This window comes from Temnothorax longispinosus, chromosome 11 (genome assembly GCF_030848805.1).
Source record: "Temnothorax longispinosus isolate EJ_2023e chromosome 11, Tlon_JGU_v1, whole genome shotgun sequence".
NCBI lineage: Eukaryota > Metazoa > Arthropoda > Insecta > Hymenoptera > Formicidae > Temnothorax > Temnothorax longispinosus.
Genome location: NC_092368.1, coordinates 5,928,042 through 5,955,680, shown reverse-complemented (window position 1 = coordinate 5,955,680; position 27,639 = coordinate 5,928,042). Strand labels below are relative to the sequence as shown.

The 27,639-nt window shown below is 39.7% G+C and overlaps 6 protein-coding genes across 13 annotated transcripts; 4 read left to right on the top strand and 2 right to left on the bottom strand.

The window, feature by feature from the left end:
* Positions 1 to 353: 353 nt before the first annotated feature.
* Positions 354 to 2,216, top strand: LOC139821568 (flavin reductase (NADPH)). The gene is made up of 5 exons (XM_071792717.1): positions 354 to 564; positions 1,226 to 1,390; positions 1,485 to 1,574; positions 1,782 to 1,913; positions 1,988 to 2,216. Exons 1-5 carry the CDS (start codon positions 489 to 491, stop codon positions 2,128 to 2,130), a joined length of 606 nt encoding a protein of 201 aa, XP_071648818.1. The 5' UTR covers positions 354 to 488; the 3' UTR covers positions 2,131 to 2,216.
* Naa80 (N-alpha-acetyltransferase 80) lies at positions 1,970 to 4,755 on the bottom strand. 4 transcript variants are annotated; one of them, XM_071792722.1, is made up of 4 exons: positions 4,529 to 4,755; positions 3,649 to 3,768; positions 3,420 to 3,553; positions 1,970 to 3,274 (listed from the first exon to the last, which is right to left on the bottom strand). In XM_071792722.1, exons 2-4 carry the CDS (start codon positions 3,759 to 3,761, stop codon positions 2,916 to 2,918), a joined length of 606 nt encoding a protein of 201 aa, XP_071648823.1. In that variant the 5' UTR covers positions 3,762 to 3,768; positions 4,529 to 4,755; the 3' UTR covers positions 1,970 to 2,915. The 4 variants fall into 4 exon arrangements, with proteins under 4 accessions (XP_071648823.1, XP_071648826.1, XP_071648825.1 ...); XM_071792725.1 differs by having other exon boundaries at positions 3,692 to 3,768; XM_071792724.1 differs by lacking the exon at positions 4,529 to 4,755 and adding an exon at positions 4,170 to 4,490.
* A 372-nt stretch (positions 4,756 to 5,127) lies between these two features.
* Positions 5,128 to 12,423, top strand: Twisted (Protein O-mannosyl-transferase 2). 3 transcript variants are annotated; one of them, XM_071792696.1, is made up of 15 exons: positions 5,128 to 5,145; positions 5,966 to 6,329; positions 6,940 to 7,023; positions 7,123 to 7,207; positions 7,298 to 7,402; positions 7,524 to 7,632; positions 7,713 to 7,981; positions 8,185 to 8,291; positions 8,410 to 8,602; positions 8,876 to 9,079; positions 9,150 to 9,301; positions 9,394 to 9,482; positions 9,557 to 9,705; positions 9,807 to 10,216; positions 10,350 to 12,423. In XM_071792696.1, the coding sequence occupies exons 2-15, from the start codon at positions 6,247 to 6,249 to the stop codon at positions 10,453 to 10,455; spliced, it is 2,145 nt and encodes a 714-aa protein (XP_071648797.1). In that variant the 5' UTR covers positions 5,128 to 5,145; positions 5,966 to 6,246; the 3' UTR covers positions 10,456 to 12,423. The 3 variants fall into 3 exon arrangements, with proteins under 3 accessions (XP_071648797.1, XP_071648795.1, XP_071648796.1); XM_071792694.1 differs by lacking the exon at positions 5,128 to 5,145 and adding an exon at positions 5,734 to 5,866; XM_071792695.1 differs by lacking the exon at positions 5,128 to 5,145 and adding an exon at positions 5,734 to 5,870.
* On the top strand, positions 11,823 to 21,252 carry LOC139821556 (post-GPI attachment to proteins factor 6). 3 transcript variants are annotated; one of them, XM_071792692.1, is made up of 6 exons: positions 11,823 to 11,964; positions 15,122 to 15,354; positions 15,705 to 15,988; positions 16,857 to 17,495; positions 17,764 to 18,679; positions 19,110 to 21,252. In XM_071792692.1, exons 2-6 carry the CDS (start codon positions 15,173 to 15,175, stop codon positions 19,270 to 19,272), a joined length of 2,184 nt encoding a protein of 727 aa, XP_071648793.1. In that variant the 5' UTR covers positions 11,823 to 11,964; positions 15,122 to 15,172; the 3' UTR covers positions 19,273 to 21,252. The 3 variants fall into 3 exon arrangements, with proteins under 3 accessions (XP_071648793.1, XP_071648792.1, XP_071648794.1); XM_071792691.1 differs by lacking the exon at positions 11,823 to 11,964 and adding an exon at positions 12,310 to 12,449; XM_071792693.1 differs by lacking the exon at positions 11,823 to 11,964 and adding an exon at positions 12,498 to 14,518.
* On the bottom strand, positions 20,793 to 24,942 carry LOC139821569 (uncharacterized). The gene is made up of 6 exons (XM_071792718.1): positions 24,761 to 24,942; positions 23,446 to 23,789; positions 22,969 to 23,057; positions 22,596 to 22,779; positions 22,183 to 22,324; positions 20,793 to 21,918 (listed from the first exon to the last, which is right to left on the bottom strand). Exons 3-6 carry the CDS (start codon positions 23,055 to 23,057, stop codon positions 21,512 to 21,514), a joined length of 822 nt encoding a protein of 273 aa, XP_071648819.1. The 5' UTR covers positions 23,446 to 23,789; positions 24,761 to 24,942; the 3' UTR covers positions 20,793 to 21,511.
* Positions 24,538 to 27,557, top strand: LOC139821571 (uncharacterized). Its single transcript, XM_071792720.1, is given in 6 exon segments — positions 24,538 to 24,818; positions 24,930 to 25,088; positions 25,090 to 25,287; positions 25,448 to 25,631; positions 25,740 to 25,905; positions 26,654 to 27,557. Coding segments are annotated over 5 exon segments (783 nt in total). The 5' UTR covers positions 24,538 to 24,818; positions 24,930 to 25,010; the 3' UTR covers positions 26,811 to 27,557.
* The last annotated feature ends 82 nt before the right edge of the window (positions 27,558 to 27,639 follow it).

Here is a 27,639-nt window from a genome sequence, read left to right as displayed (position 1 = left end):
TCAATATATATATATATATATAATTATTAAAATGTGCATTTAATCAACGCCTAATAACTTAATTAGATCGGCATCGTGAGAAAACGAGCGATGTTACGAGAGAAATAATCTTGATATCTTTTACATTTCATTATTCGCAGCGCGCTAAACGCACATATGACAGAGAATATGACATATAATTATCAAAATGTACATTTAACGCCTAATAAGCTGACATTGCGAGAAATAAACAGAGTGTTGCGAGAGAGGAATAATTTATTTACATGTTACGTCGTTACGCGTCGCGTTATCATATATCATATCAGCTATCGGTGCAATCAGTGCGCTCGCTGCGGCAGCGCGTCGTTGATTCTCTCCGCGACGATAGTAAAAAAAAAAAGGGGGAGAAAGAAAAATATGATTCGTCATTGCGTCATTCGCCTCGCGACTCGCGAGGCAGATATAATCGCGCGTACTCCACGATAACGCGCATCGTAGCTCGGCGCGAGATGAGGAAGCGAGTCGTGATATTCGGCTGCACCGGGAACACTGGTCTTTGCGCTCTGAGAACCGCCGTAGCAAATGGTAAGTCTCTTCCGATCGCTCGTTGAGCGTCTTTTTTGCGGCGGCCGGCAACGATGCGACGATGATTCGGAATCTTCGCGATTGCACCACGTTACACATTTCACGCTCGAAATAAACCAAATATATACATATAATTAGATATTAGAGAGAAAAAAAAGGAAGAATGGAAAGTTACAAGAAGCTCAGCTACAAAGAACGAACCTAATTGTTAAAGAGTCTCTCGAGTCCCTCGTTCCGTCACTCGAGAGTGACGACAATTTGTATGGAGATCAGCAATTGTCGCGACAATTTAGACCTCATTTGCGAGTTATATAGATTTATTTTTAAATTGAGCGATCTGTAAGATCAGTAATTATATCGATAAAGCAAGATGTTTATGCGTGTATATATATATATATATATATATATATATATACATATATATGTGAGGCTACATTAAAATAAATAGTACAATTAATGAGTAGTTAATTTCTTCCCAGTAAGCAAGAAACATTTTAACTATATTGCAGCAACGTTGTAACGTTAATGCAATATACGTTTCTTGACGTTTCTTACTTACATAAATCATCGTGTATCTTATTGCGTGCATAATGTATTAACTTTTTATCTATTTAAATCAAGTGTTACATCAACGTTTTTCTCGATTGTCATTGTTATTTAGGTCTGGCGGTGAGAGCTTTTGTAAGAGATGAGGCCAAGATTCCCGAAGATCTTAAGAGTGATGTCGAACCAGTTGTTGGAGATGTTACTAATGCGGAGCAGGTTGCAAATGCGGTAGCTGGTAGAGACGCCGTCGTGGTAGTGCTTGGTACCGGGCATGATTTGAGTAAGTAGTACATATATTTTTCAATATTTATACGTACATGTACATCTTTTGTTGTTGTCTTATAAGATACTTATTTGTTTTATGCTACTTTAAGGCCCTACTACCGTGCTATCTCAAGGCATGAAGAATATAATAGACGCCATGAAAGCGCACAATGTTGAGCTGGTTTCCGTATGCTTGTCAGGTAAGGTATAATATTGAAGAAGAAGGAAAAAAAAAAGATAATAATAGAAATATATTATTGCGCCCAATCTTGCATGATTGCTCAAAAAGATATCTTTTTGGCACTCCTTGACACCCTTGGAACTTCTTGGGGAACTTGAGTCTAAATATTCAACTTTATTGTATATATGCTTACTTTTCTCCACTAATGTTTGTCATTGTCTTTCAGCGTTTTTATTCCTCAAATTTGAAGCAGTGCCGGCTATATTTAAAGATCTGACTGCAGATCATCAGCGCATGTTTGATATGATCAAATCAAGTGGTTTAAAGTGGGTGGCGATACTGCCACCACACATTGCAGGTATGTTTAGATAATGAGAGATGACGAAGCATGATTTTCTCGAGAAATCTCACGGATTTCATTTTTCTCTCCAGACACACCAAAATCCAAGTACACCGTCACATTCGATTCTTCACCTGGACGAATAATCTCCAAACACGACTTGGGTGCGTTCCTCGTCGAGTGTCTCGACAATCCCGATTATTACCGAAAGGTCTGCGGCATCGCCACGTCATGATGCGAGAAGAGGAATGTAGGGATATATAAATAATAAGATGCATGTATTTTTTCTAGTGGAAAAATAAATATGTATATTTATGTAAACTGTTATCACGTTCGATAAGTTTGGCATTTATGCAATTGACTCGATTCGCACGAGTTGGATGGAAAGAAGCGAGCGTGTTCTGTCGCTGGAATATGAGAGACAGGGAAAGAATATTTGAAATAAATAGAGGCATATTCTCCGACGAGGAAAATTGCTAAAAAGCTGAGGACGAATCTGCCTGCTGATCATCCATAAAATTAGATTTATAAAAATAGCTGTATTATAAAGTTCAAAAAATAAGTGCGGCGCTCTATTTTGCAACTTATAATAAGAACAGAATTTGAAGTATCCAGTGCTTCGCGTCGCCCGACCGAGCTGGAAAGACAAATGCACGTTCATTCGAGAATGATTTCACGTTCCGAAAAATCGTTTATATAATTGATATGTATAGTAGGCGTCATTAATGCCTTCCACCTGAAGCATAGTATATGTAACGTGCACTATAGAAATCCCAAGAACACAGCTAGGAAGACATTAATGACGCCTGTACTAATGAATATGTTTCCCCTAAACGAAAAGGCTGAAATTCTTCGTTAAGCAATGTGCCAATTCATCTAATCCTACTTCTGTTTTGGTCTACTTGAATCGTATTCGTTTTTTTTTCTTTAAACATCTAATTTTAATTGACGTGAAAGGTCTCTCGTTGACGTGAGCGGAACGCGCGGAGCACGTTCTGAAATTTTGATGTAACGCTAGTATCACAATTTTTTCACCATGTGCGTCTTTTGAGACAGCATACGCATGTCGAAAAACTTTGACAATTGAAACGCCGGCATCGGGGGCGGTGGTGGTGGTGGTGGCGGTTGTCCGGCGGACTGATCGCCGTTCCGTTCTTTGAATCTTGTCCTGCCGAGGGGCGGACTGGCGGTTATGATGTCGTTAATGCCGTAAGCTTTAAATGGATCGCACACCTTGTATCCGTTCTTGTAATAAAACACTTCCTGACCGTCCGTCTTTAGGTAGATGTTCTTCAGGCCTCTTTTCGCGACGTACTCCTCCACGCCGCGCAACAGTCTAGATCCTAATCCTCGAGATCTACACCGATAGTCGATTACAACTAAAATATCGCAGATATGTAGTTTCCTTTACGGTTTACTATGTGGATTTAACTTGTATTAACATGTGCTTTAAATTAATTTCCTTGTCAATTCTAATGCCGTGTACGTGTAATTAAAGCTGCTGTCGTTCTTGTTTTTGCTTACCAGACTCTATGAAGCAGCTGACTTTCGATCTGGCCACCAGAGATATCTTGCAGTGCCCGAGAACCTTGTTCTCATCGTTAATTAGAACCAGACACGTGGGAAAACCGTCGCAAGATACATTCAGAGATTTCATTCTGCAATGAAACGATACAAAAACTGTCAGTTCGTTGATATATCCCTACTGTTTTCCTAGATCTTATCTTTGAAACCAAGGAGAGAAGTAACACACCGTGCAGTCTCGCTTCGAGGCCATTCAGAATTAAGCAACTTACAACAGTCTTTGATCAAGTCAGGCCGATGGTGAAGAGGTAACACTACATACTTAACGTTGCTTTCCGTCATATCTCGCCTGCAACCAAAAATGGATATTGTTAGACACATTTCTGATTGTTAGACAGAATCTGATTAAACTGGATTAAACAGATTATTAAAGATTCGTAAAGGATGTCGAAAGATTTATCTTCAAATGTATATCACTACTTTTTCACGTATATAATCATCTCTTTGCATTTAAATACATGTTCAATTTTCTATATTGCATCTTTATATTTTTAAGTTTTTCTATTTTCTTCTGTAGAAATATATAAAATTTGCTTCTCATTTATATTTTTATGTATCTCCTATGTATAGCCTTTTATCATTCTTGAAAGTGAAACTTCAAAGTATTTCCTTTTAACTAAACCTGTTAACACATCTACTTTATCCTCTGCAATCAAAACTCATTTGACACACACACACACATATACCCACCTGTCAGCTCTAAAAGTATATATCCTATTATGTACGAAAACAGCTACACGAGCTTGCGATACAGCTATGAAATGCTGCAAACGCCTATGAGTTTACGAACCTTAATTAATGCATATCTCCCTGTATACGTCTTATTTCCCTTAATCGAGCTGCACCTGACATACATACGTCTTCCTATCTCATATCTATATATAAATATATCTTGGATGCAGATGCAGCCGCGAGTACACGTGTGTATGTACGATTACAGCCGAGCCTATCGTAGCGGAAAGTCTATCAAACTGTCGCGTCGCATCTTGCCAGTTGCCACTGACAGGCAGGCACTGACAGGCAAGACGGTGAGGAGAGGATGCCTTTACCGTGTATCTCTCAACGGAGGCGGAGGCCGAGAAGTCCGAGAACTCGTTCCCGCGTACTCGGACAGTCGGAGGCGGTGCTCGCCGGTGATGATGACCGACGTGGTGTCCCATCTCAAGTTTTCCGCTCCGGAATACGATATTTCGGGGCTTTATCCCCACCGCGTTCGCGTTATGCCGCATAATCTAATGCGGCGGCGTCTATAACGAGGCGCGCCGCCGCCGCCGCCGCGCCTGTCTTCTCGGATTTCCTGGGGTCCTCGTGGTTCTGCGTTTTCTGACGGGCAGATCACCTCGTGTCTCGGTCCAAGTACCTCGGCATTTGGAGAGAGAATTTCGGAATGCAAAAATCACTAATACGTCAAATGACTCTTGACTGGAACGCGTGGACCTACTTCTCTTTTAATTAACGGGTTCTTTTATATGCTTGTTTTCAGCCCATCTCTGTATTATCTCACATTGTATTTTCTGCCTGTAATACACACTCGTGATTAATTGTACGATTAATTTTACATGATTAATACGACAGGAAAAAGGAAAGCCAACGGCAGCTCCAGGAATACCTGGGTAGTGGTTCTCTAAAACGAGACAACACTTCCTTCGATATTCTGCATCTGGGGGTATAAAATAAACATATATTCTCCAATCGTTAATAGTACTTAATACTATAAATTCTGCAAGGTTCGGGATAAATCGACGATAATGATAATCGGTGACCAAAATGTTGGATTTAAGAATCCTCGATTGGGAGCAATTGAGAAAAGTTTCGCCCACGTGGCGGCCTACGAAAGTACGCGAAAAAGACGCCCGTGACCGAGTCTATTAATGTTCGCTCCGATCCGACGCGACGAGGAGAGAAAAAAGGGGAGACGACCCTTTTTCTTTCGGTGCCGCGTGCGTCCCATTTTCTCCCGTAACCTCCATTCTATTTTCGGAGTATGTGATGTGGCGTGGTCCGCATTTCTCGCGCACGTGACACACCGCACGTGACGGCGATGTGTGTAAATTCGATTTGACAGGAAACTGCATTGTCAACGCGGCGCCGGCGGAGCAGACACAACTGCATTATCGTAGATAATTACAAAAAAAAGCCTTTCTGACAATTTTATAAGACTTTAAAAAAATTTTAAACGTCTTTCAGAGACGTTTTAATGTTCTCTGGATATCACAGATAATTTTTCGTGATTATCGGTTTGTTATCGGTGGCCCAATTGAAGAATATCAATATCATCGACTGTCGATATAAAGTTTTCGGCGTACTATACGTCAACAATCTCGGCCTGTAATGAAATTGACTTATTATGCTTTGTAAATAAGCATGGATATTTATGGCGCGATATTGTATGTAAGCTGCATCTTGTTCCATAATATAATAATTATTATTCTCGTGTATGATCAAACACGACGTGAAATTTTAATAACGTGAGTTGTGCCTTCTAGGTTACGCGTTGCATCTTGCCGTCTGCCGCGTCGTTCACACGCGGAAGAAGGAAGAAGACGGCAGTTTTTGACGTGTCGTGACTGTCGTGACTGTCGTGTAGCCAAGTGTCGAACGGGAAATGTTGGATATACGTGCTGCGAGACGCACGAGTTCGTCGCTGTAACATAATTCAGTACACGAGTACACCCTGGCCGTGTCCGCTGACACCTGTTCGTGACTCTTTCAATGCAAATGCAACAATACATCCCACGGTTTACGAAGTATAAATAAAGAAGGAGGCATGAAAAGCGGTACCCAAGAAACTGTTTGCAAATCGAAAAATGCGACGGCCTCGGAAGCGAACGAGAAGGAAGAGAGCGCGACGTATGTGAAGTGATAATTTTATCTGGATTGTTGTACTTGTGTTGATTGTATACTTTTCAGTGAAAAATGTGTCGAAAATGTGACTCTATTGTTTTCTCTTATGATAGAGATACCAGATGTTTTTCTCTCGACTAATGTCATTCTCAAAAGTTATATCTTAGATATTTTTGTTCTTTTTGAAAATGTATTCTTTATTTATAACTAGCTTAAACTACCCCTGGCACCCTGCAAGGCTTCTGTGGTGCTATTCCGAACGCAGCCTTAGTTAACTGAAATGCTATAGTGTACGTGACGTAAACTATAGATTTTAGTTAACTAAGGCTGCGTTCGGAATAGCACCTGTATATCTAGAATATTAGGGTGAGATGTCCATGTTTCACAGCAGCCTACATTTTTCACAGGGGTTTAGAAAGTAACTGTGCAAAATTTGATCCAGATTATTCAAAGGGTTTAGGAGTTAATGGGGACACTCAGATAGACATTCTAATTTATATATGTATATATAGATAATGATTATTGAAAATATGTGAAAATATTCTGTAATGTGACAGATTAACGTGAAATAGATAAGATGATTAATTATAATTACAGTCTGTTTTTATATTTATAGGGACTGGTGGCTTCTGTTCGGAGGTATAACTACGTTTACTTTGATCACTAGATTTTACAGAGTCAGGGAACCCCAGCATGTATGGTAAGAGAGATCAAGATAGGATCAAAGATCCTATCAATATTATTTAAGCTTTGTTAACTTTCTTTAAAGGGGAAGTTCTCAGAAATTGTTGGCTTTTAGTTGGGACGAAACACATTTCGGCAAAATGGGCAGTTGGTACATAAACAGGACGTTCTTCTTTGACGTGCATCCACCTTTGGGAAAGGTAGGTTTCTCAGAGAGAGAATTCTATCTAGGTAGAAAACTCAACTGTCATGAGTCATGAGACTTAAAAATATTTTATGGTCTGTTTTAGATGCTCATTGCTTTGTCCGGATATATGACCGGCTATGATGGGACGTTTGCTTTTGAAAAACCAGGGGATAAATTCGAGAATGTCAATTACATCGGCATGAGAATTGTAAGTTAATCGAGCTCTTTTTTAATTAAAATTGAAAAAACGAGACCTATCAAAGAATTTACAAAATTGAATGATGTCATTAAAGTTGCAAAAAGTTAATCAAAAATATTTCCCGTCTTAGTTCTGTACAATTTTGGGCGCAACCACTGTCCCTCTGTCGTATCTTATTGTATGGGATCTTACCAAGTCGATTCGCGCCTCTACGCTTGCTGCCTTCCTCATTTTGTGCGGTAATTAAAACATTTTTATGATTATAGATAATCCTAAATTTTTTGAAGATTAACGAAACGACTCGTTTTTCATGTTGCAGATGTAGGATTGTTGACGTTGAATCAATATATTCTACTGGATCCCATATTGTTATGTTTTATGATGTGTGCGACGTGGGGCATGGCACGTGTATCGTCACTCCGAGATCGTCCATTCACGCGACCCTGGTGGTCCTGGTTGTCGTTCACCGGAGCCTCGCTTGCATGTACGATTAGCGTGAAATTTGTCGGGCTCTTTGTCGTTTTACTCGTGGGTCTTTACACCGCGTACGAGCTCTGGCGAGAATTGGGTGATCTGTCCAAGCCTATTGTGAGTAATTTAATAATAAGAACTTGATATCGAGACTTTTAACGTTGCGAGTAGTGCAAATTTCGCATTTTTATTAATTGACATTAATGTTAGTGATTAACGAACCAGTTAACGAGTTTGTGATGCTATTAATTTAATAATTAGTAAGAGACCGAATGGACAATTGAATTTCGAAAGGACGATTTCGATTTTGTTTTTTACAGTCTTATGTGGGGAAACATTTGTTAGCAAGGTGCTTTTGCCTCATCTTATTACCGGTTTTACTTTACATGCTATTTTTTTATATTCATCTTTCCGTTTTAAATAAGAGGTAAGAATTATTGCATTGACACATATAGGATATGCATTTTTTTAATAGCTTATTCTTATTAATGTCAAATATCTTCTGCTAATATTTAATTTACAAATGGATGTTATGTTTTACTTAGCGGAAGTGGCGACGGCTTCTACAGTTCCGAGTTTCAATCGTTATTACGCGGAAATTCTTTATATAACGCGACGATGCCGCGACAATTGGCGTATGGTGCCACTGTCACATTAAAAAATCATCGCACAGGCGGTGGTTACTTGCATTCCCACTGGCATTTATACCCCGAGGGAGTTGGCGCTAGGCAGCAACAGGTTGTTATACATACGAATACTTATATTTAACACAAGATAGAATTATGGAGTAAAATATAAATATAAAGTGAATTTAGACAGAATGCATAGATTGATAAATTGATGTCAGCTATATCGAAATAAATGATGTGATGCATATTTTATTTTAATCGAGAAAAAAAACGGGAAATACGTATAACAGTAGAATAATGATTTGAGTGGGCGACAATAGTGGGCAATAATGAGTAAAACGAAGTTCCTCTATTGTTAATTAACGTATCTGACGTATTACAGATTACGACCTATTCTCACAAGGATGATAACAATCTATGGCTGGTGAAGAAATTCGACACAGACGTCATACCGCCAGAGCCGGAATTAGTTAAACACGGCGACCTCGTGCGTCTGGAGCACATTACGACGAGACGGAATTTACATTCACACAAAGAGATCGCGCCGATATCGAAGAAGCACTACCAAGTCACTGGGTACGGAGAGGTAAGGTGATTTCAACGTGATTCTGACTGGCGTTAATTTTTTCATGAAATGTTTTTTTTTTGTTCATCAGAATGGTACGGGCGATGCTAACGACGTTTGGAAAATATTGATAACGAATGGAAGAGATGGTGACGTGGTGGAGACAGTGACAAGTAAATTAAAGTTTGTGCATTACCTTCATCATTGCGTGCTAACGTGCAGCGGCAAAACATTGCCGAAATGGTTAGTATCGATAGAAATTACATAAATTTAATTCTTTCGTAGCTCGCGTAAAACCAACTTTCCATTGTACGATAAATTTTTAATTTGTGTAGGGGGTACAGTCAACAAGAGGTTTCCTGCAACCCTAACATGAGAGATAAAAATGGGTTATGGAACATCGAGGATAATCAATACGCCAAATGTAAGTGAGCGACATAAACCGTTGAATTTATCGATAACAATTAAGGCGATTATAACACTGTCCATTTTTATTAGTACCAAACGTCAGTTTCCGAGTATACGCGCCAGGATTCCTCGACAGATTCTTGGAGTCACATGCCGTGATGTTGCAAGGCAATTCAGATCTAAAAGTAAAAGAAGGAGAGGTGTCCTCGCGACCGTGGCAGTGGCCTATAAACTACAGGGTAAACGATCAATTTTTACACTATTATTCGCTAAAGTAATGTCATTGCTATGGCGGGTTGACGGGGCAAATCCTGAAAGAAACCACTGTCTTTCTCTGCAGGGACAATTCTTCTCCGGGAATAATCAAAGGATATATTTACTCGGCAATCCCATCATTTGGTGGGGAAACATAGTATTCCTCGTAATATTCATAATTCTTTACGTTCACGCTTCCGTGCGCGAACAACGGGGCTGTATCGATGATGCCGTCATGATGGAGCAGCGAAGAAAGATAACGCACGCCGGCAAGTGGCTCTTCCTCGGATGGATACTGCATTACGCGCCTTTCTGGGCGATGACCAGGGTGCTGTACTTTCATCATTACTTCCCAGCGCTATTATACAGTTCCATGTTGACCGGGATTACGTTGAATCACATCATTGAGAGCCTTCTACTGCTGCTACCCGGCAAAGTGGGAAATACGATTTATCATGTTGTTCTGGGAATCGTAATCTCCGGCACTGTATACAGGTAAAGTCTTTCGCTCAAATCTTACAACGTCGACGTAATTTTTGGAGTTTAAGGATCTTCGATCGGATGTAATTTTTATTAAGCTACATTGAAAGATATTTGATGAAAATTTTTTATTAAATATAAATTGCAGTTTTTATCTGTTCTCGCCGTTGGCTTATGGGATGGACGGTCCGTCCGCCATGGATCCCGACAGCTCGATGCATTCTTTAAGGTGGATGGAATCTTGGGAATTTTGAAACCTGATTTATTCAGCGTAACGGAAAGTATATATACTTGTTTCGCGGTATAATTAGTAATGCAGTATATTTTACACTACTGTACTACTAAGAATACTAACTTACATCTTTAACAATGACTGAGATATTGGAAAATGCTCATCTTATTTATATTTTATATATATTCAAACTATATATATATATATATAGCGATTTATATTTGTTTTATATTTTTTACAATTTGTTCGTACAACATTAAAATGATTTAATAGTAAAACAATCGCTGTTAAGTGTTTCAGCCATTCCATAGTTATTCTGTCAGAAACCGGATTTCCTTTGTGATTTCTTTCAAGAATGTTTTCGCGAAAAACAAAATATGCCATACTTAAAGAAAAAACTACGCTCCATGCGTTATGTTTTCCTATATTGTCTTGCGACATGCTCGTACCATGCCCAGTCTGCCGCCCTAGCGATAACATCATTCTGCTGCAATATATCATTCGTTTATATCGTAATATATTATAACGATAATACGGCTACATATACATAGACGTATTTGTCGCGGGATGAGCCTTCATCACGCTCACTTTCGAATGCACTACATGCGCTACCTTCGGCTACTTATCTCTGAAACCCCCCTTTAAGATGATCATTGTAATCCGCCAAAATTTAGCCGGATGTCAGTCGTTATATAATCACTCATAGAATTATCGTGGAGATAATGCGGGTCAATAGAACGCGCGATCACCAAGAAATGGCGTATATATCAGAGCGACACGTCACGCTGAAGAGAACGGGTATGTGCATATACACGTGTGTGTTTTTATCGATGACGAAAGCGCGTGGGCAATTGACAGGCAATGCTGAGTTCCTTGCTAGTAAATAGTCCTTGTGAGCTTTCGCTACGGAAAGATAGTTTCGCGATCAAAAGAATCCGCATGATTGAAAAGCTCGAGAGCATCGTGCTGGAACAAGTGGAATTTGGAGGCTCGGCGTTAGATAAAGATTGATCGGTGAAGGAAAAGGAAAGAATATCGAGAATCGAGAGCTTGAAAGCTTCAAGCTCGAAGGTTTCTCCTGTAAAGCCTCGAGCTAAAAAAATTCCTCCTGGAAAACTTCGAGCTTGACAACCGCGCGCGCCAAGAGGTTGACTCGCCGAGTTAAAAGCTTCGCGCTCGTAAGCACGCGTTATCGCGCGCGCGCGAGCTTTCGTTGCCAGTGATAAGAGGGGACGCACGCGTATCGTACCACCGCCGCCACCGCCTCCACCGCCGCCGCCGACGGTACCGATGACGACGATACCGAGGCCCGAGGGACAGGGACAGGGCCGAGAGCGAGACGCGCTCTCGGATACTCGAACTCGATCAGTGCGCGCTTCCCCGCGCCGGCGGTCCGCCGCGAGATAGTCATCCGGACGGTCGGTGCCCGGCACCGGTCCGAGCGTCGCGTCGCGGTGGACCAGCGGATGCCGCAATCAGTGGCGCGTCGGCGGCCGCTCGTGCCGGACATATTGCGGGCTTGCGAAAATAGGTAGGGATAACGAAATCGCTCGCGAAATTATCAGCGAGCTTCGCCTTCGCCGCGTGGAGAGATATCATCTACTCCGTTTAAATAGAGCGATCACAGTCTCGCTCGTGCGTATATTATAAGCACTTGTTGCTGGCAGCTGGGATCGCGTCACGGCTAGACTCGAATGACTCGATGGTGTCTCTATACGTGGAGAGCTTTCACCGTCGGACGTCTTGTCTTCCCCCTCGCCGACCTCGTGAGCGTCGCGACGACGACGTCGACGACTTGCGCAACGCGTCGCGTCAACGCGTCGAAAGCGTCTCGTACACGAGGGGAGTGAAGCGAACATGCGATTGTCTTTAACATTGTGTATACAATCGCGCGCGCACACTATTGCCGTTGCTAGGATATGATAAATGAAAAAAGAAAAATGTGCCTGTGGTAATCCATGTGTCTGCGTTTGCAAATTGTTTTTTTAAATAAATTCAATTGCGCTTGCTGAAAAGGTAAGTTTGGAAATTTTAATTACTCCTGCCCAACCACTTGTGCTATTCTAATCTCCAGATTCGATCTCATTTTACGATCATAGATAAAATATGTCGAAATAAATAATATTGATTATTTGCTTATTATGAACAAATCAATATGAAAAAGAACTTTAATAAGTTTTCCTTTCGTAGTTCTGAGTATTGAGAAGTAAATTTCATAGAGTTAAAAATTCCGTCAACTTTTTCAATTCCTTTTCAATTGGAATTTTCTTCGAATAACTAATTATTCTAACCCCGGGATTCAACCTCGTCTTATGATTATTGAATGAAATATGTATACTAAATACGAAACAAATAATCTTGATAATGCTTTTATCGTAAAATAAAAATTATGATTAAAAAAGTAATAAAAAATATATTTAGGCAGATAGAAGAATTAATTTCTAATTATTAGTATTAGAGATTATATTCTACAGAGTGAAAAGTTTCGTCAATTTCCATTAATGTTTTATATTCGAATACTCGTATTATTTTAATTTAATTTTTTTTAATTCTAATTTTTTTATTGTTCCAATTTTCTTCAAGCAATAGCTATATTGATAGAATAATGGAACAAAATTTGCTTCAATTGTTAACGTTATTCAAAGATGTTCGAAGATGCTTAGATATACCTCCGACCTTCTGTCATGATATATAACGTCGCTCTCTATACGTAAGTGTATAATTATAGATTACTTATTGTTAGTCACGTCACCCCGAAACGACGATAAACGGATATATGTACGGATAGATAAGCGGAGATATCTGTATTCGATCCCGTTTTTGCGATATCGAATATCGAATATCAATTGTCGATGTTTTATTCATTTATTCTTTATTCACTAGCTTTCGCTGACCGAGCCCTGGATAGCTCTGGTTAATTAATCCATGATACATGCACGACTGCCTTTTCGCGATCGCGGTTTCTTTAACCCTTTAACGGATCTAATGCCCCAGTACGGTTCCGCAATCATCGATAAATCTTATCAGAGCACAGCGATTATGAATCACGCAACATTTTCAACAGAAAAATTTAATTTCCTTGAACGTTATCCCTGAACGTTATACGCGCATTTTTATTATGCCAAAGTTCGAAAGTTTTATATTGAATATAGATGATTTATGTAGCTTTTTTATTAAATATCTTGTTAATTTTTTTTACGTCAAATTGCGCGATAATTTTTCATATTGCACATTTAGCGCGGTAATTAAATACTTCTCATTATAAATCTTGTCAATTTTTTACGTCAAATAACGAGATGATTTTTCATATCGCACGTGTAGCGCGGTAATTAAATTATTTCTCATTTAATAAATAATTCGTCGATTGATGATAGTGTCCTGGCGAAGGACAGGAAAAAAGCTTTTGTTTTCTTTCATTTTTTTACATAAATTTATTAACTCTAAATTAAAATGAATTTTTCGTGTAAATTCAAATTAAATCTGCAGTTCTTCGTAATCTTCGTGACTTTAATTTTCCGTCACATAACTCACGGTAATTAAATCGCAGATTAAGCTTTTCCGCGTAATGAAAGGATTCATCGTGCGGGGTTGCGACGCACGAAGTGCAAAATGATCTCGGGAACAACGGGTTGAAAGAAATCGTTCGCGACGCTCAACATTAACGCCATTCATGCGTTTCTTCGACGATAAGCACGCGGGCAGCTTATTGCTTCTTGCGCTGCCGACCGCAGGAAGTGTAAATTAACGATGGAATCTGACCTACTTGACGGTGCATATCGTACAGATCTGCCGCTCCTTCAATCTTTTAAATGAGTTATATAAAATTCATCCGTCACAGACGCGAGAAGGCAGTCGGATGTGATCACTTCCGAGCGCGATGAAATGCCGTGGACTCCATTTATGTGACGGTTGCACGAGTCTCGTGAAGATCACGCGTCTCTTTCAAAAAGCTATCGAAATTATTTCACGTGCGCGCAGTGCGAAATACCTATAACGAGAAAAATACTCTTATTTATAGGCAGAGAGACCGCAAGAACACATTTTTTATCTCTAGTTATTGATTGAAAGCTCAACACCAGGAGGATGTAAGTGAGGGAAATGGAATTATCACGAATCATAGCTATTGAAGCCCTAGAATCTTGAAATAAATAGATAAGGAGAGATATTCATGTGCATCGAGACGTCACAATATATGATTAGGGAAATGATCTCGGAAATGATCGTATAGTGAAAATAACGACAAAACATAAACCGAGCAAGGAAACTGCCTAAATCGTAGTTGATGATAGTCTCTAATATTAGCGTGATTTTCGAATCTCTTGGTTCTCGCTATTTATCAATTGTGAAAGTAATATTGCGCGTTCGCCGAACATGCACTCGACGCTGATAAGAACTGATAACGCGTTATTTGATTCCTGCACATAACACATATGTTCAAAAAGCGTCCTTACACGAAGAATAAACGCGAGTGATCCACTTGACATTAATGTTTTTCTGCGCAACGTTAATTCTGTCATAAAACGTTAATTTGATACACAAATGTGTATTGTCATATATAAGTTATCGTAATTAAGACATTTTTTGTTCTTAAATCATATAAAAAAGGAAATTAGCGGATTTGTCCTTTGACCGCACGCTGTATATTTTGTATTTTTTCGTTACGAAGCTGCATTTCTTTTTTTTCGTAGCATCTTGTCGAACCGGACGGGCACCTTCCTTATGTAGCAAGACGTCGGAATATGCGAGAAAGCGCCTTAGCCGTGCTGCTAGCATGGACACTTGCGGCCCAGCAGGGGCTGTGCGGCAAGTTAGAGAAGATCGCCCAACAACCGAGCAATATCTTAGTGGATTATTACGCCTATCGTCACATCTCGATCATCCACTTCAATGTACCCGAGCGTACCGTCGCGGTCGCCTTCAAGTACGTATCGGGTCGAGAAAGAATCGGTGGGACATTCTTCGAGATCTTGTGTTTAACGCATGCGGTCCGAGGATGTATCAGCAGCGAGAGATTTTGTCCTTTCCTATTTATTAGTTTCTACAAATGTTATTTATCGCCATTAGTTCTTTTCAAAATGACCTAAAAAATTTATATCTCTAAGTTGGTTCGATATATATGTTCTAATCTAAAGAGATTATTCAATGATAACGAACAACAATGAACACTTTATTCCCTCGACTTGTTTTTCGCTGAGCTAAAATTTTCTGTTATTCATTTAAATTTTTTTTGTGTTCCTCGTACATGAAGATATATATTTTGTCGCGCTTTAGATTCATGGCGAAAGAAGAGAAGACTGGCGGGATAGGTAGATGCTCACCGGTCAACGTCTCGTTATATCTAAAGTCCGCTAGTTTGCCGTTCGTCTCTCCCGATGGTTCGAAGGTGGCCGCGAAGCTGATGGAGACGAAGAATCGTCGACGACATTACAGCCTGGAGATGCAGAGCAACGGCGAGCAATACATGATCAAGATAGAGGCTCCGTCAGCGGGTGACTGGTACGCGATCGCCTTCCGATCCTGGACCGATCCTGAGGAAGGCAAGATCAAGCAGCAAGGTAGAGGGAAACAATTTATTATACTTTCTTTAATGAATAGAAAAATCGGGGATAAAATAAAATTATGTTATTGGCCGCGCTTGTGTATTTTATTTTATTATGAACGTTTGTGATCTTTGTAGTTCGATATATAATAATACTAGTTTGCAAATTTTTATTTTGTTTTTGCTCAATCAATATAAATACCATAAATTTTTAAAGATATAGGTCCACAACATACATTTGTAGGAAAAAAATATCCACCAAATCTTATTAAATTTTTTTTTTTTTCAAAAAAGTATAAAAAGTATGTAATATTAAAGTAAGTTGAAATATATTTAAAACATCTTAGACCATATTGGCAATAGAAATGATTGACTATAAACTATAGAGGCTTATATCAGTTATGGAGACTCGTTATCAAAGACAGTGCGATGCAAACATGATGAGTAATTACTGATCTCTTCTAAGAGAAACCCAGCAGCTTACAAGAAGCAAAAGACTCATACAAAACATTTTCATATTTCTTTTTTGAATTATAAATAAATTATTTCAAACATAAAATGTTGTATTCTTTAATTTTTATATTGTTACTTCTTTTCCTGAAATTTTGGCACTTATACTATTTATTGCAAAATGTGTAGGAATTTTTTGGTTGGTCATGAGCAAAAGCACTGTAAACTAGTATAATTCTTTAATAACGAAAATATTCCTGAAATAGTAGAAATATTTCTGCAAAAGTATTCTCTCGAAAGTAAATTATTTTTCGGTATTTATATAAATAAAAGTGTGTAGCTATATATTTTTCCGAAGCTTGAAGAAATGGAGCCGGATTTTGCCGATCTCCACTGCGCTATTAAAGATTTAACGCGAAACTACCGTTTCGTAGGTATCAGCGTGTCCTGTGAGACCGTGATGGACGCCGAAATGTTCGTGGAGATGCCAGCTACGACGTTCTTGGTGGATCCTGAGATCAAGTATAAGGTACAGCTAGACGAGACCTCTGACACGACGATAGTGCAGTATCTTGTGCCGGACGTCGGCCTCGAGGAAATGAGCCTGTTTCTCAAATCGTCCTGCGGCGAGGACTGCAACATTGCTGTCCACATCACGGCAGAGGATAATCTCGCCGGTAGCCTGTTCAACTCCACGGAGAAGTCGCTCTCCTTCAAGCCCTACCCAGGCGATTTCCACTATGTGACCCTTCGTCTACTATCGGGAAACGCGTCGAACGTGACGCTGCAACTGCCAACGAGTCGTCAAACGGACATCGGGGTCGATCAGGTGACGCCGGTGGTATTGTCGAGAAAATCCTTTCCCGAATTTTTCCTCTTCGATTACGAACATTTGCGCGGCAACGACACGAAGCCCCAGCCCTTCAACGTGACCGCCGACGCTCTCTCCGTCCTTAGCTTCGAGATCGGCCGGGTGTACGATGTCGGCGGCACGGTCACTCTGGGCTTTAAGCTGGTCGACGTGGAGGAGAAATACAAGAAGAACATCGTCCTCGTGGCCTGCGTTTCCTTAGGTTGGTTCGCGTGTCCTAGAAATCGCCTCTAATAAATTAATTTCTTTCGGGATCAAAATAGGAAGTAGTCAATGAGCAAAGTTTAAGCATAAAATTAAATCGGTCGCTTGCGCGATATTCTCATTTTACAACAAATCTTTGTTTTGCGATTCAATATGTAATTGTAGAAAAAATGGCACACATAGTCTATACAAAATTTATATCTATACTAAGATTAATTTCTTGGCCACCGTCTCATCATCTCCGTTTCTTTGGAATTCTTTATTAGGATACTACTTGAACATTACCTCGGGCGGTGCCTGCGTCCGTGCGCAGGGTCTCACGACGGCGGACGTGTATGTGAATGCGACCGAGCCAGCTTACGTGCATGTGCCTTTCCCCGAAGCGGGCACTTGGTACGTCAGCCTGCGTGTCTTCTGTCCCGAAGAAGAGGAGAAGAAGACGATTAGCGCTGACAGCGGCGCCAACATTAGCAGCAGCACCAGCTCTTGTTCCTGCGGTCGCACTTGTCTGCAGGGCGATGTTGCATGCGAGAGCTGTGATTGCCTGTCGCGCTGCACTGCCGTCCGGGTGGAGAGCGTCGTGTCATCGTCGCCGTGCGTCGAGGGTCGTTGCGGTGGTCATGGCAAGTGCATGCATTATATGAGTGGCGGCTTCGTCTTCTCGGCGTGTCACTGCACCGGCGGTTATCGCGGTTTCGATTGTGCGGACGACACGTACGTTCTCAGTACCAGCGGCATACTTCTGCAGCTGCTCGCCCTCACGTTCAGTAACTTCGCCTTCCTCGGCTCGATCTACGTGGCGATACGACGCGAGTACTTCACCGAAGCGGTTGCCTACTTTGCGGTCATGTTTTTCTCCACATTCTATCATGCCTGCGAGGCCGGGGAGGAGATCTACAGTGTGTGCATCATGCGGTTGAGCGTGCTGCAGTTCTGCGACTTTTTCAACGCGCTGCTCGCTATCTGGGTGACTCTGGTGGCGATGGCGTCGTTCGGGCCGCGATTGACTGCTTTCTGCCAGGTAACCGGAGCGATTGTGCTGGCGATGGGCGCCGAGATGGACCGCACTGCGCTCTGGGTATTCCTGCTACCGGCCGTCACTGGTTCCGCCTTGATTGGACTGTCCTGGGGACTTAGATGCAGGAGAAGGCGCACCATCAAATATCCCTCGCGTCCGTATAGGTGAGAAAGAAAGGAATGTAGGATAGATAGATTTAGATAGATTTATTTAATTTCAGCTATACAAAGCCATGAAATGGATTTGGTTTACAATATACCTTAAACACACTCATACCAACTTTTTTAACTTAACGCGTGACACTGTTAATTAGAAAGGAATGTAGGAAAAAATCAATTTTTATCATAAAAACAGAATTTAGAAATGTTGCATAATAAAATGGTTGCTTGATAAAGTAAAAATTAAATTATATAATAGAAACGGTTAAATAGAAATGAGTAGAATATTGTAATAAATAATAAGGCAACGTTGAGATAATGAAGTTAAAAAGTTTAATCTTTTCATATGCAACCAAATAAGTTGTATTTTTCATTGCAATTCTTCCTACCTCATTGCAATCTCATTGCAACACGAAATGTTCTGTTCTGTTTCTAGGACTATCTACTTCCCAGCCGGAGTTCTTCTCGTCTTTCTGGGCCTCATTTGTTACGCGTTCCTGCAAACACGCAGGAATTATTATCTCGTTCACAGTATGTGGCACATCTGTGTCGCAATAGGAGTTATTTTACTTCTTCCGAAGCGCAAGTACATGAAGTGATGGTCAAAGAACGACGTATGCGTCCAGGAGAGATTCGAGGAGACCGGAGATAGTATCAGAAGCTAAGAGATGTGATAGTAGGCAACCAAAGAGACATCAGGGAAATTATTACAATACAAACAAATAGATATCATTAACGAATCGATTTTTGTACGAAAGGAATCACAAGCGCCGGTTTTAATTAGCATCTTTTACGTAAAGACATCTTGAAAACTGCCATATCTTGAAGATATCTTAAGAAAGAATTATTTATAATCTTTCGATTAAAACATAAATTATTCTTCTTTTACTTATAAAGAAGCTTTCTCGGCTTTATCGTAAAGATGCGTGATTCGCTTCGTATAAAAGTTGTTCGATCGATCGAATTCGGCACTTACGCATATATTATAAATATGTATATCAGAGACATTATTCTTCTAAAAATCAACGGCAGTATATAGATACGAGAGTGTTCCGAAGATGGAATTAACTCGGCGAGATCGATCAATGATACATTTAGCAATAAGATGCGATACATAAAGCAAATTTAACGACAGTATTACATCAAGGTAAGTCGCCCGTGAAAGAAATTTTGCTCATTTTAATAAGCATTAAGGAAACTGAAGAAAGTGTGACATCGACTTTAAGATGTTTTCGTTCTTCATTTAGCTTTCAACAGAATTAAATCCATATTGAATGTAAATATTGAAGTTTGAGAGTCACGAAAATATCGGAAGAGAATAATTATCATAATTATTGCTGAAATTGATGTTGAATTTTATAAAGTTGTTTATTATTCCGCGAAGCATTTTCGAAATGCACTTTGACATTCCGAGAAATTTATTGATCGCACGAATATAGAATATATCGCTATACTTTGTTAATTCAGTCGCGACCTGTTTGTAAGGACCAATTCTAAGATACGTAAAATGTTGGAAACGTTATGAAAGAATCAAGAATATCTTCGTGCGAATGGTGCTCTTTTATTCATACGAATGTTTCCTGCTATCCTTAGTCTTTTATTAATGATAGCACTATTGTTGTAGCACTATCGTAACACTATTAATTTATAATTACTGCGTATTGATAGCATCTTTTTTCGATATCATTTTGACGACAAATGCGTTCTTACAAGAGCATGCCATATTCAACAAGTATACATTCCTCATTGCTCTTTTCTTATGTAGAAGACTTTAAATTTTAATTCATCTAGGAATCAATACCTCGCACACGAACGTCCTGCTCCAAGAATAATACTCGAAAGTGAACGAAAAAGTAAAAAGATACATGTCTCTTATATTTTATAACTGACAAGTAACGTATATCTATAGTACATACATATAGAAATTATATTCTTCTACGTAAAGCACATGTTACAGGACATGTTTTAAAAAACAGATTTAGGACCTGTTGTCTCAACTTTTGCACTAATATTTCCGCCCCTGCCAGATATTATAAATAATCCACACACAAATGTTCTCTCTTTTAACTGTGCGCTTTAACTTTCTAGCCAATAATAACGTCTAGATAGGAAGATAATGCTCAAAGCGGAGTCATTTTTTTCAAGTTGCCTTGCACCGTGACAAGAGCGGAAAAGCGAAATAAGTAGGAAACCGGCGTGTCTTTACTTTCCGATTCATCCTCGCGTCTGTGTATGCATGCTGTGTTGTCCGAGGGAGAGTAACGCATATACATATATAAGTAAATACAACATCGTCATGGGCAGTGCCTGTACTGATTGTTGACACGTGTTAAGCGCGATGCGCCGCGACCGTATCGCGACTCTAGTCGATTCTATTTTCCTCAACGTGAAAGCCATTTAGACTATATAACATTTTCTACATATAGCCGAAGAGAGAAAGAAGAGTGTGTCACGCTGAGCGCACGTGAGTGCACGGGGGTTTTGTCGAGGAGGATTTCACTTTTGTTAATTTACAAACGTACACAGACACCCAAAACACAGATGTAATTCTCTACGAAATAAAGATGAAATTATCGTTATACGAGTCGAACTGAAATATCGCCAAAGCTATCGAGACTTTCGCCGCTCGTGATAAATAATTCCATATTTTGGTATTATGAGTTAAATTGGTAACGGATTCTTATCTTGTCTACTTTTTCATCTCATAGAATGGAGTATACGCAAGATACAGCGATGAGTTGTCATTTTTTATGCGCTTCTTTTCTTTTCCTCTGCTTTAATTTGCTATTTAAATTATAATTGCCCTTTTCTGAAGAGCAAAATTACATAAGCAAAGTGTTACAATGACGAGGAGTCAGTGGGCGTCGTGACGCGCGCGTTTGCCGTCGCGATGACGTTAGCCAGCAGCGATAGCATCGTCTCCATCGAGAAGCCGCAATGTGGATACGATCTTGAGCAGTTTCTGCCGTTTCTACCAGTCTCCACCGCCTCCTCGATCGCCGTGCCTTGCATGGCCGTGCGGAACACCTGGTTGGTGGTAACTGCGTTCACCATCTTCTCGAAGGACGTCGTCTTCTCGTCCTTATCGTTCCTGTTTTCGTTCTCGTTTTCGTCACCCGCCGCGGCAGCCGCCTGCTGCGAGTAGGTGCATACCGCGCGTTGCATGCATGAGGTCGTGTCGATGCCGTAACGGGCCAGGACATCGTCAATCCTCGTCAGGGTCTGGGTGAAGCCGTTGTCATCACCTGCATTGAATTGATTTTATACGGATGCTGCATATTCACGGATGCGCGGAATATTCACGAGATGCTAAAAACTCCTTGTGGAGATCAATTTTTCCTCGACGGAAATGAAAGAGAGGGAGGAATGTTGCTCTTTCGAATTGTTCCAAATTTTTATTTAGTAATCAAGTTTTGAATTAAAAATTTGTTGGCTTACAGTGCGGAAATGATTATTTCGACGAGAAATGACATTATAGAATATAGATCTATAGCGGATACAACACTTACTTCTCGCGTACGCGCCATAAGTGCCCGACAGGATATAGAGCAGCTTTGGGATGATGAGGATCGATCCCACGCCTATAATGGCTCCCAAGAGAAGTCCGCCAAGATCTATCTTTGCCGGCGCATAAGGCGACACTCCGTAACCCTGATCCGGATTTAATTGATTACACAAATTTAATTCAATTACGTCACAACGAGTTTCCGATTAATTGATTCCAATTACTGTCAAAATTAGACATCGACGAAGTAGTACAGTAAACATAAGCTCTACGGCAAGTTTTTAAAGTAAATTTTATAACATTTTTTGAAACAGAGGAGATAGAAGAGAAGTAGCGTGACACTTATATATGTCGTAAAAATGCAGATATTTATAGAATACGAGAAAGATAGAAAGAGAAATCCGATTCAATACTTACACTCCCAGTACCTCCGACATTGGTGAAACCAAATCGCGCTTCCTGGCCGCGATCCACGATGTCGTTTGTCTCGGATTCGCGTTTCGATGGTTCATTGTGCTGTTTAATCTGAGACGACGGCATGGCCACTTGATCCTGCGCCTTTGCCTGCTTTTCCATGTAGCTGATAGAGCTCGGCACAAATCTATCGATAGATCATGCAAAGACAGATACATAACACGGACGTCTTAACGATAAAAAGATCGATTGACATCTGAATAATTTTTAGTTTTTAAGTCTCTTTTGAAAGCCGTTTGAGTATTTTTTGCGCTTCTGCGGCGTTCAGAAAGAAATATTATTCAAAATTTAATTTAACCGTTGAAATGAGACTTACCCTCCATCATCGAACTTCGGACTGCAATTGATCAGAATGGCGAAGCAGCTTATTGCCACAGTTAAACTTCGCGAAATACAAAACGTCATCTGAAAGAAAAATTGACAATAAACTAATGATTAATATATTAATATTAATATATAATTAAATGTATTTACATTTACAATAATATTTGCGTATCTTGACGAATATTTATTGGTACTCTAAAATGTTCTATGATAAAATATAGACAAGCTAAAGATTATTCGTTAAATACTATCGAAAATTAAATGTTTGAGTCGGTAGTTTTATTACTTGGATAAATATATAAATTTCTTGAAATATATTATAGATTTTTTAAGACACTGTGCGAATATTGTATTACAGTAAATCAAGACAATTATTTGCTGTGATATGTATCGCACGAATACGAATACGTAATTTATAATAAATGTAAATTAATAAACGTAAATTATTCGAAGTAGATGAAATAAATACCTTCGGTGAGAAGGGTGAAGCAAACTGTCTAAGATAAAACGTGAAGCCTCAGCCCGAGGTCAGTTTTAAGAATGAGATATGGCGATTCACACAGTGTCACGGACTGACTGCGCGATGCCTGCTTTCTGGCATATATAGTCGCCTTGGTCGTCTGAACACGACAAGTTGTGGACGATAATTGAAGCCCTGGTTTCGCTTTCATTGTTAGATTTTCGTGGTGCATGACGTCTCCCCGTCGTCGTCGTCTTCGTCGTCGCGAGCGAGGAGAAGGCCGTCTTTCTGCAACGCGGTTGCAACGGCGCGGCGCGACGCGTCGCCATCGCCGGTCACTCGAAATCTCGAAGCTGAAATAATAGCCAGCTGTCAACAATGTCCTCTTTTAAGACGTTCACTGACTTTTGACACGGGAAATTTCGCGACTCCGGCCTAGGTGATCTCCTCTGGCTATGTTACGACTTCCCATGTTACGAAACGCGCGCAACCTCGAGGGTGATTACGGCCTGTAGCTGCCTAATTGTTTACATGGTTTTGACATTTTTAAAGAAGGTATGGTATGGTGCAATCAATAATTTGGTAAAATTAAATTTTAATAACTGTTAATGTGTGCGATTAAACGCACATGATGTCGACGGAACTTATGCTTCGAAAGATTCGAATTTCGCGAGGAAAATATATAGAATAACTCGATAGAAATAAAAGTTATCTAACAAACGACAAGAACTAAAGAAGTATCTATATGTAAAATTTGTGGAATAATTTAAAAAAGAAAGCACATTTTTATTTATGGCAAAAGGGGAGAATGGGGAAGGAATACCAAAATAAGATTCATAAAAGTGTCGCCGATTTACAAAGTCACGGAGATGTGAATCAAGGAATCACGATCACGGACAAAGGATCAAGGATCTATAAATGCAAAAAACAAAAAAGCCGCGAAAGCGAACGTAACCAGCAGGATTTACGCCACGAGATCATACGTCGGAGTCCTTCCGGTGAAATTTCTGGGAAAAGAAATTCCATCTGCGCGTTCGCCGAACGTCGCACGGGGGGGGGGGGGAAGCTAGGTATAGAGCGCGAATCGAAGCAAAGCTCCCTTTCGCGAAGCTCGCGTGTCGCGTGTCGCGCTCTCCCCCAACTCGAGTTCGAGAGGTCCGTTCTGGACGATGCCCCAGGAAATTCGCCGAAAGCCACGGCCGGCCGAGTCCATAATTCTAATATTGTCGTCACCTTCGTGCGTTCTTTTTTGCACTGGGTGAAACGCTTTTATAATAATTCGCGAGAAACGGTCGCTCGTGCTAATAATTGCGGGGATAATTACCGGGTTAGGTTAGGTTCCTTGACTTCTTCAATGCGACGAGGCTCGTGCGCGACAGAATGTAAGAGCGACTCCCGGAATGTAAAAGCAATTAATAATACATTATTGTAGATTTCGCCGTCCAGGGTTCGTTAATTCTAACGCGAGAAATCGGTATTTCCTGTTCTGATAGGGCAAGCGAGACTCGTTACGGACGGGACAAATTAGTGGGGGTCTGCTGCACTCGACGTTGAAAAGAACTCGAGTAGTACAAATGCATCTCATTGTTTCGCGGGCGGCAGAAAGTCGAGGATATAGAGAATCTGAAAAAGAAAGTGTTAATATTTCATTTCCAATTCTCAACTATTCTCAAACAGATTTTGGACATGAGGGCCACACCGACAGACTCGGCCGCCCTGACTCTGATTCTTCTACCTTTTGCGCTGTTCTTCGTGCGAGTTATCGGCGACGGCACTACGCGGACATTCACGAAGCCGAACGGTCAGAAATCGCAGCTCATCTCGTTTGACACTAAAGGCGGAGAAGTCGAAGTGAGTATACGATCGAATCGAAGTTGATAACGTGAACATTTTTAAAACGCGTGTGTAAATCCCAGGATTAATCTCAATTAATTGAGTGATTCTTTTCGATCTCGAGTCATTTCTGAAGAATTTGTTTAGTCTTTTAAAAGATCCTTCCTAAATTTTCCAGATCACTTGGGATGTGTCGGTGCCCTTCTTCACGATACCGTTGAATCACGTAAGCGAGACTGGCGAGGTATTACCGCTGCTTAACGTTAACACGAGAGGGTTGTCAATTGCCGGCGTGTTAACAGCCATTCTCTCTTTGGCGGTGCCCCTCTTCTCGAAGCCAGGCCCAGGAATGCAGTATCGAAGTACGAGTTTTATCTTTTTATCTCTACTCGTTGGTCTGCGTTAAGATGACAAATTTATTATAAATACTTTTGAATTATCCGAAATTTATATGTGAATTTCTTTACCAGGTCTCGACTCGCAATGGTCGCAAATGGGAGATACGATAAACGAGATTGTGTTTAGCAACCGGTACATCACACCCTGTGTCCAGCGCATCGTTTGCTCCGTCGTTTCCGAGGCGAGTCAGTCCGACAACCCTACGAGTACCGACAAGATTATCGATGGATTATCAAGGTACGTCTAACTTTTAATATTATAATTAACAATAATGAATAATTAACAACTATTAATAAGAAAAATATTATTTTGGGAATTTTTACTAATTTAATTCAGAATTAGATAATTATATTATTTTGGATGGAGAATTTTTATTTGTTTATTTAGTGAATCTTAACAACATTAATATCAATAAGATTTAATCAAGATTTACTCAAGTTAATATATGTAATCGTGAGATTTGGAGGAAGAAATATTATAAAGACTAACTTGAACAAATATGTGAAAGTAAGAACAAGAGTGAGATAATTAATGTCATAATATATTATTATCGGACAATAAAATACACTACAATAATAATTAAATAACGATTAAAGAGTAAAGATTTTGTCTCTTTTCTGAAAGGTCGTCGAAAGTTACATTCATATATCACGCTTCGTCCAGCGACATTAAAATTTATGACAAAGATATTAATTATTTAATTAAGGGCCGGTTGTTCCAACCTATTGGTAAGTTACCTGATAGTTAAATCATATGTCTATCTTTGTCCAAAGTAAAGGATAAACAAAGACGTACATATGATTTAACTATTAGGTAGTTTACCAACAGGCTGGAACAACCAGCCCTAAGAAAAATTGAATATGAAGATTATTGTGAATAAAATTACGTTAAAAATTTTATTATAAATATATGCAAAAATATCTTAATTAATTACATGAGAGATTAAATTCCAATCACATGAATTTATCTTAAATATTTTAAACAGTCACAAGTGGTTTAAGGAATTCACGAATGGCACAGTCATTCAGGAAGCTATTAGGGTAGGTCGAGAAGGGCATCACGATTGCGGCCGCATTTACAAGGAGTGCTTTGTGTCGCCAAAAATCCTTAAAAGTATGATGGGGCAATTCGGCACAATTTGATGTCGCAACGTTCGACGTTCCGCAATTGTAAATTGTAAATTGTAAATGTATTATCGATCGCGAAATAGGCGACATTTGCGTATCCTTTTACAGTCGCATATTCTTTTATTACTGAAACGAACAGCGAACGACTTTGCGAAAATTTTGCAAAACACTCTCTGACCCGACGAATCTGTCTCACGTTCAATTTTGAAACCACTCGCGGTGTGACGAGCGAGTTATGTACATCAAAACGACCGATCTTCATTATCCTGATGCACGAGGTGTGAAATTTCGTTGCGCTTAGAGAAACCACGTCGCGTATTTAGATGACGCGCTTTCACTTTTTCTTTTACACAAATCGTTAGAAAATTATACTGCTATTTTGACAAACACGTGTCTGGTGTCACGTAAGTCATTCTCAACCAATTTCGTTTAAAACAAACGATTTCGATTTCTTCGTGACAACGCAAGTAAAATTAAGAAGATTTTTCTGCGCGTTCCTTCTCTGATGTAAAAAAATTCGAATTTTTTCAAAAAATTGAAAAAAAAGGAGAAGAGAGAAACTTTAGATAAGATATACGTGATCATTTTTTATTTAAATTAAAATTATTTTAAAAGTATGCTATTCAATTAAATATTTTATGCAATTTTATTCTGATTATAATGTAATGAATATTAATTCAAATAACCAGAGCAATAACAGCTGTTATTAATATTAATATAGGTTATTATTATTATCAATATTATGTTTTAAATAACAATGTTTTATATAAATATCGTTAGAATAATACAGTACAAAATTACATGGAATTCGAAATCTAAAGATTCCGAAGATTCCGAGGATTCC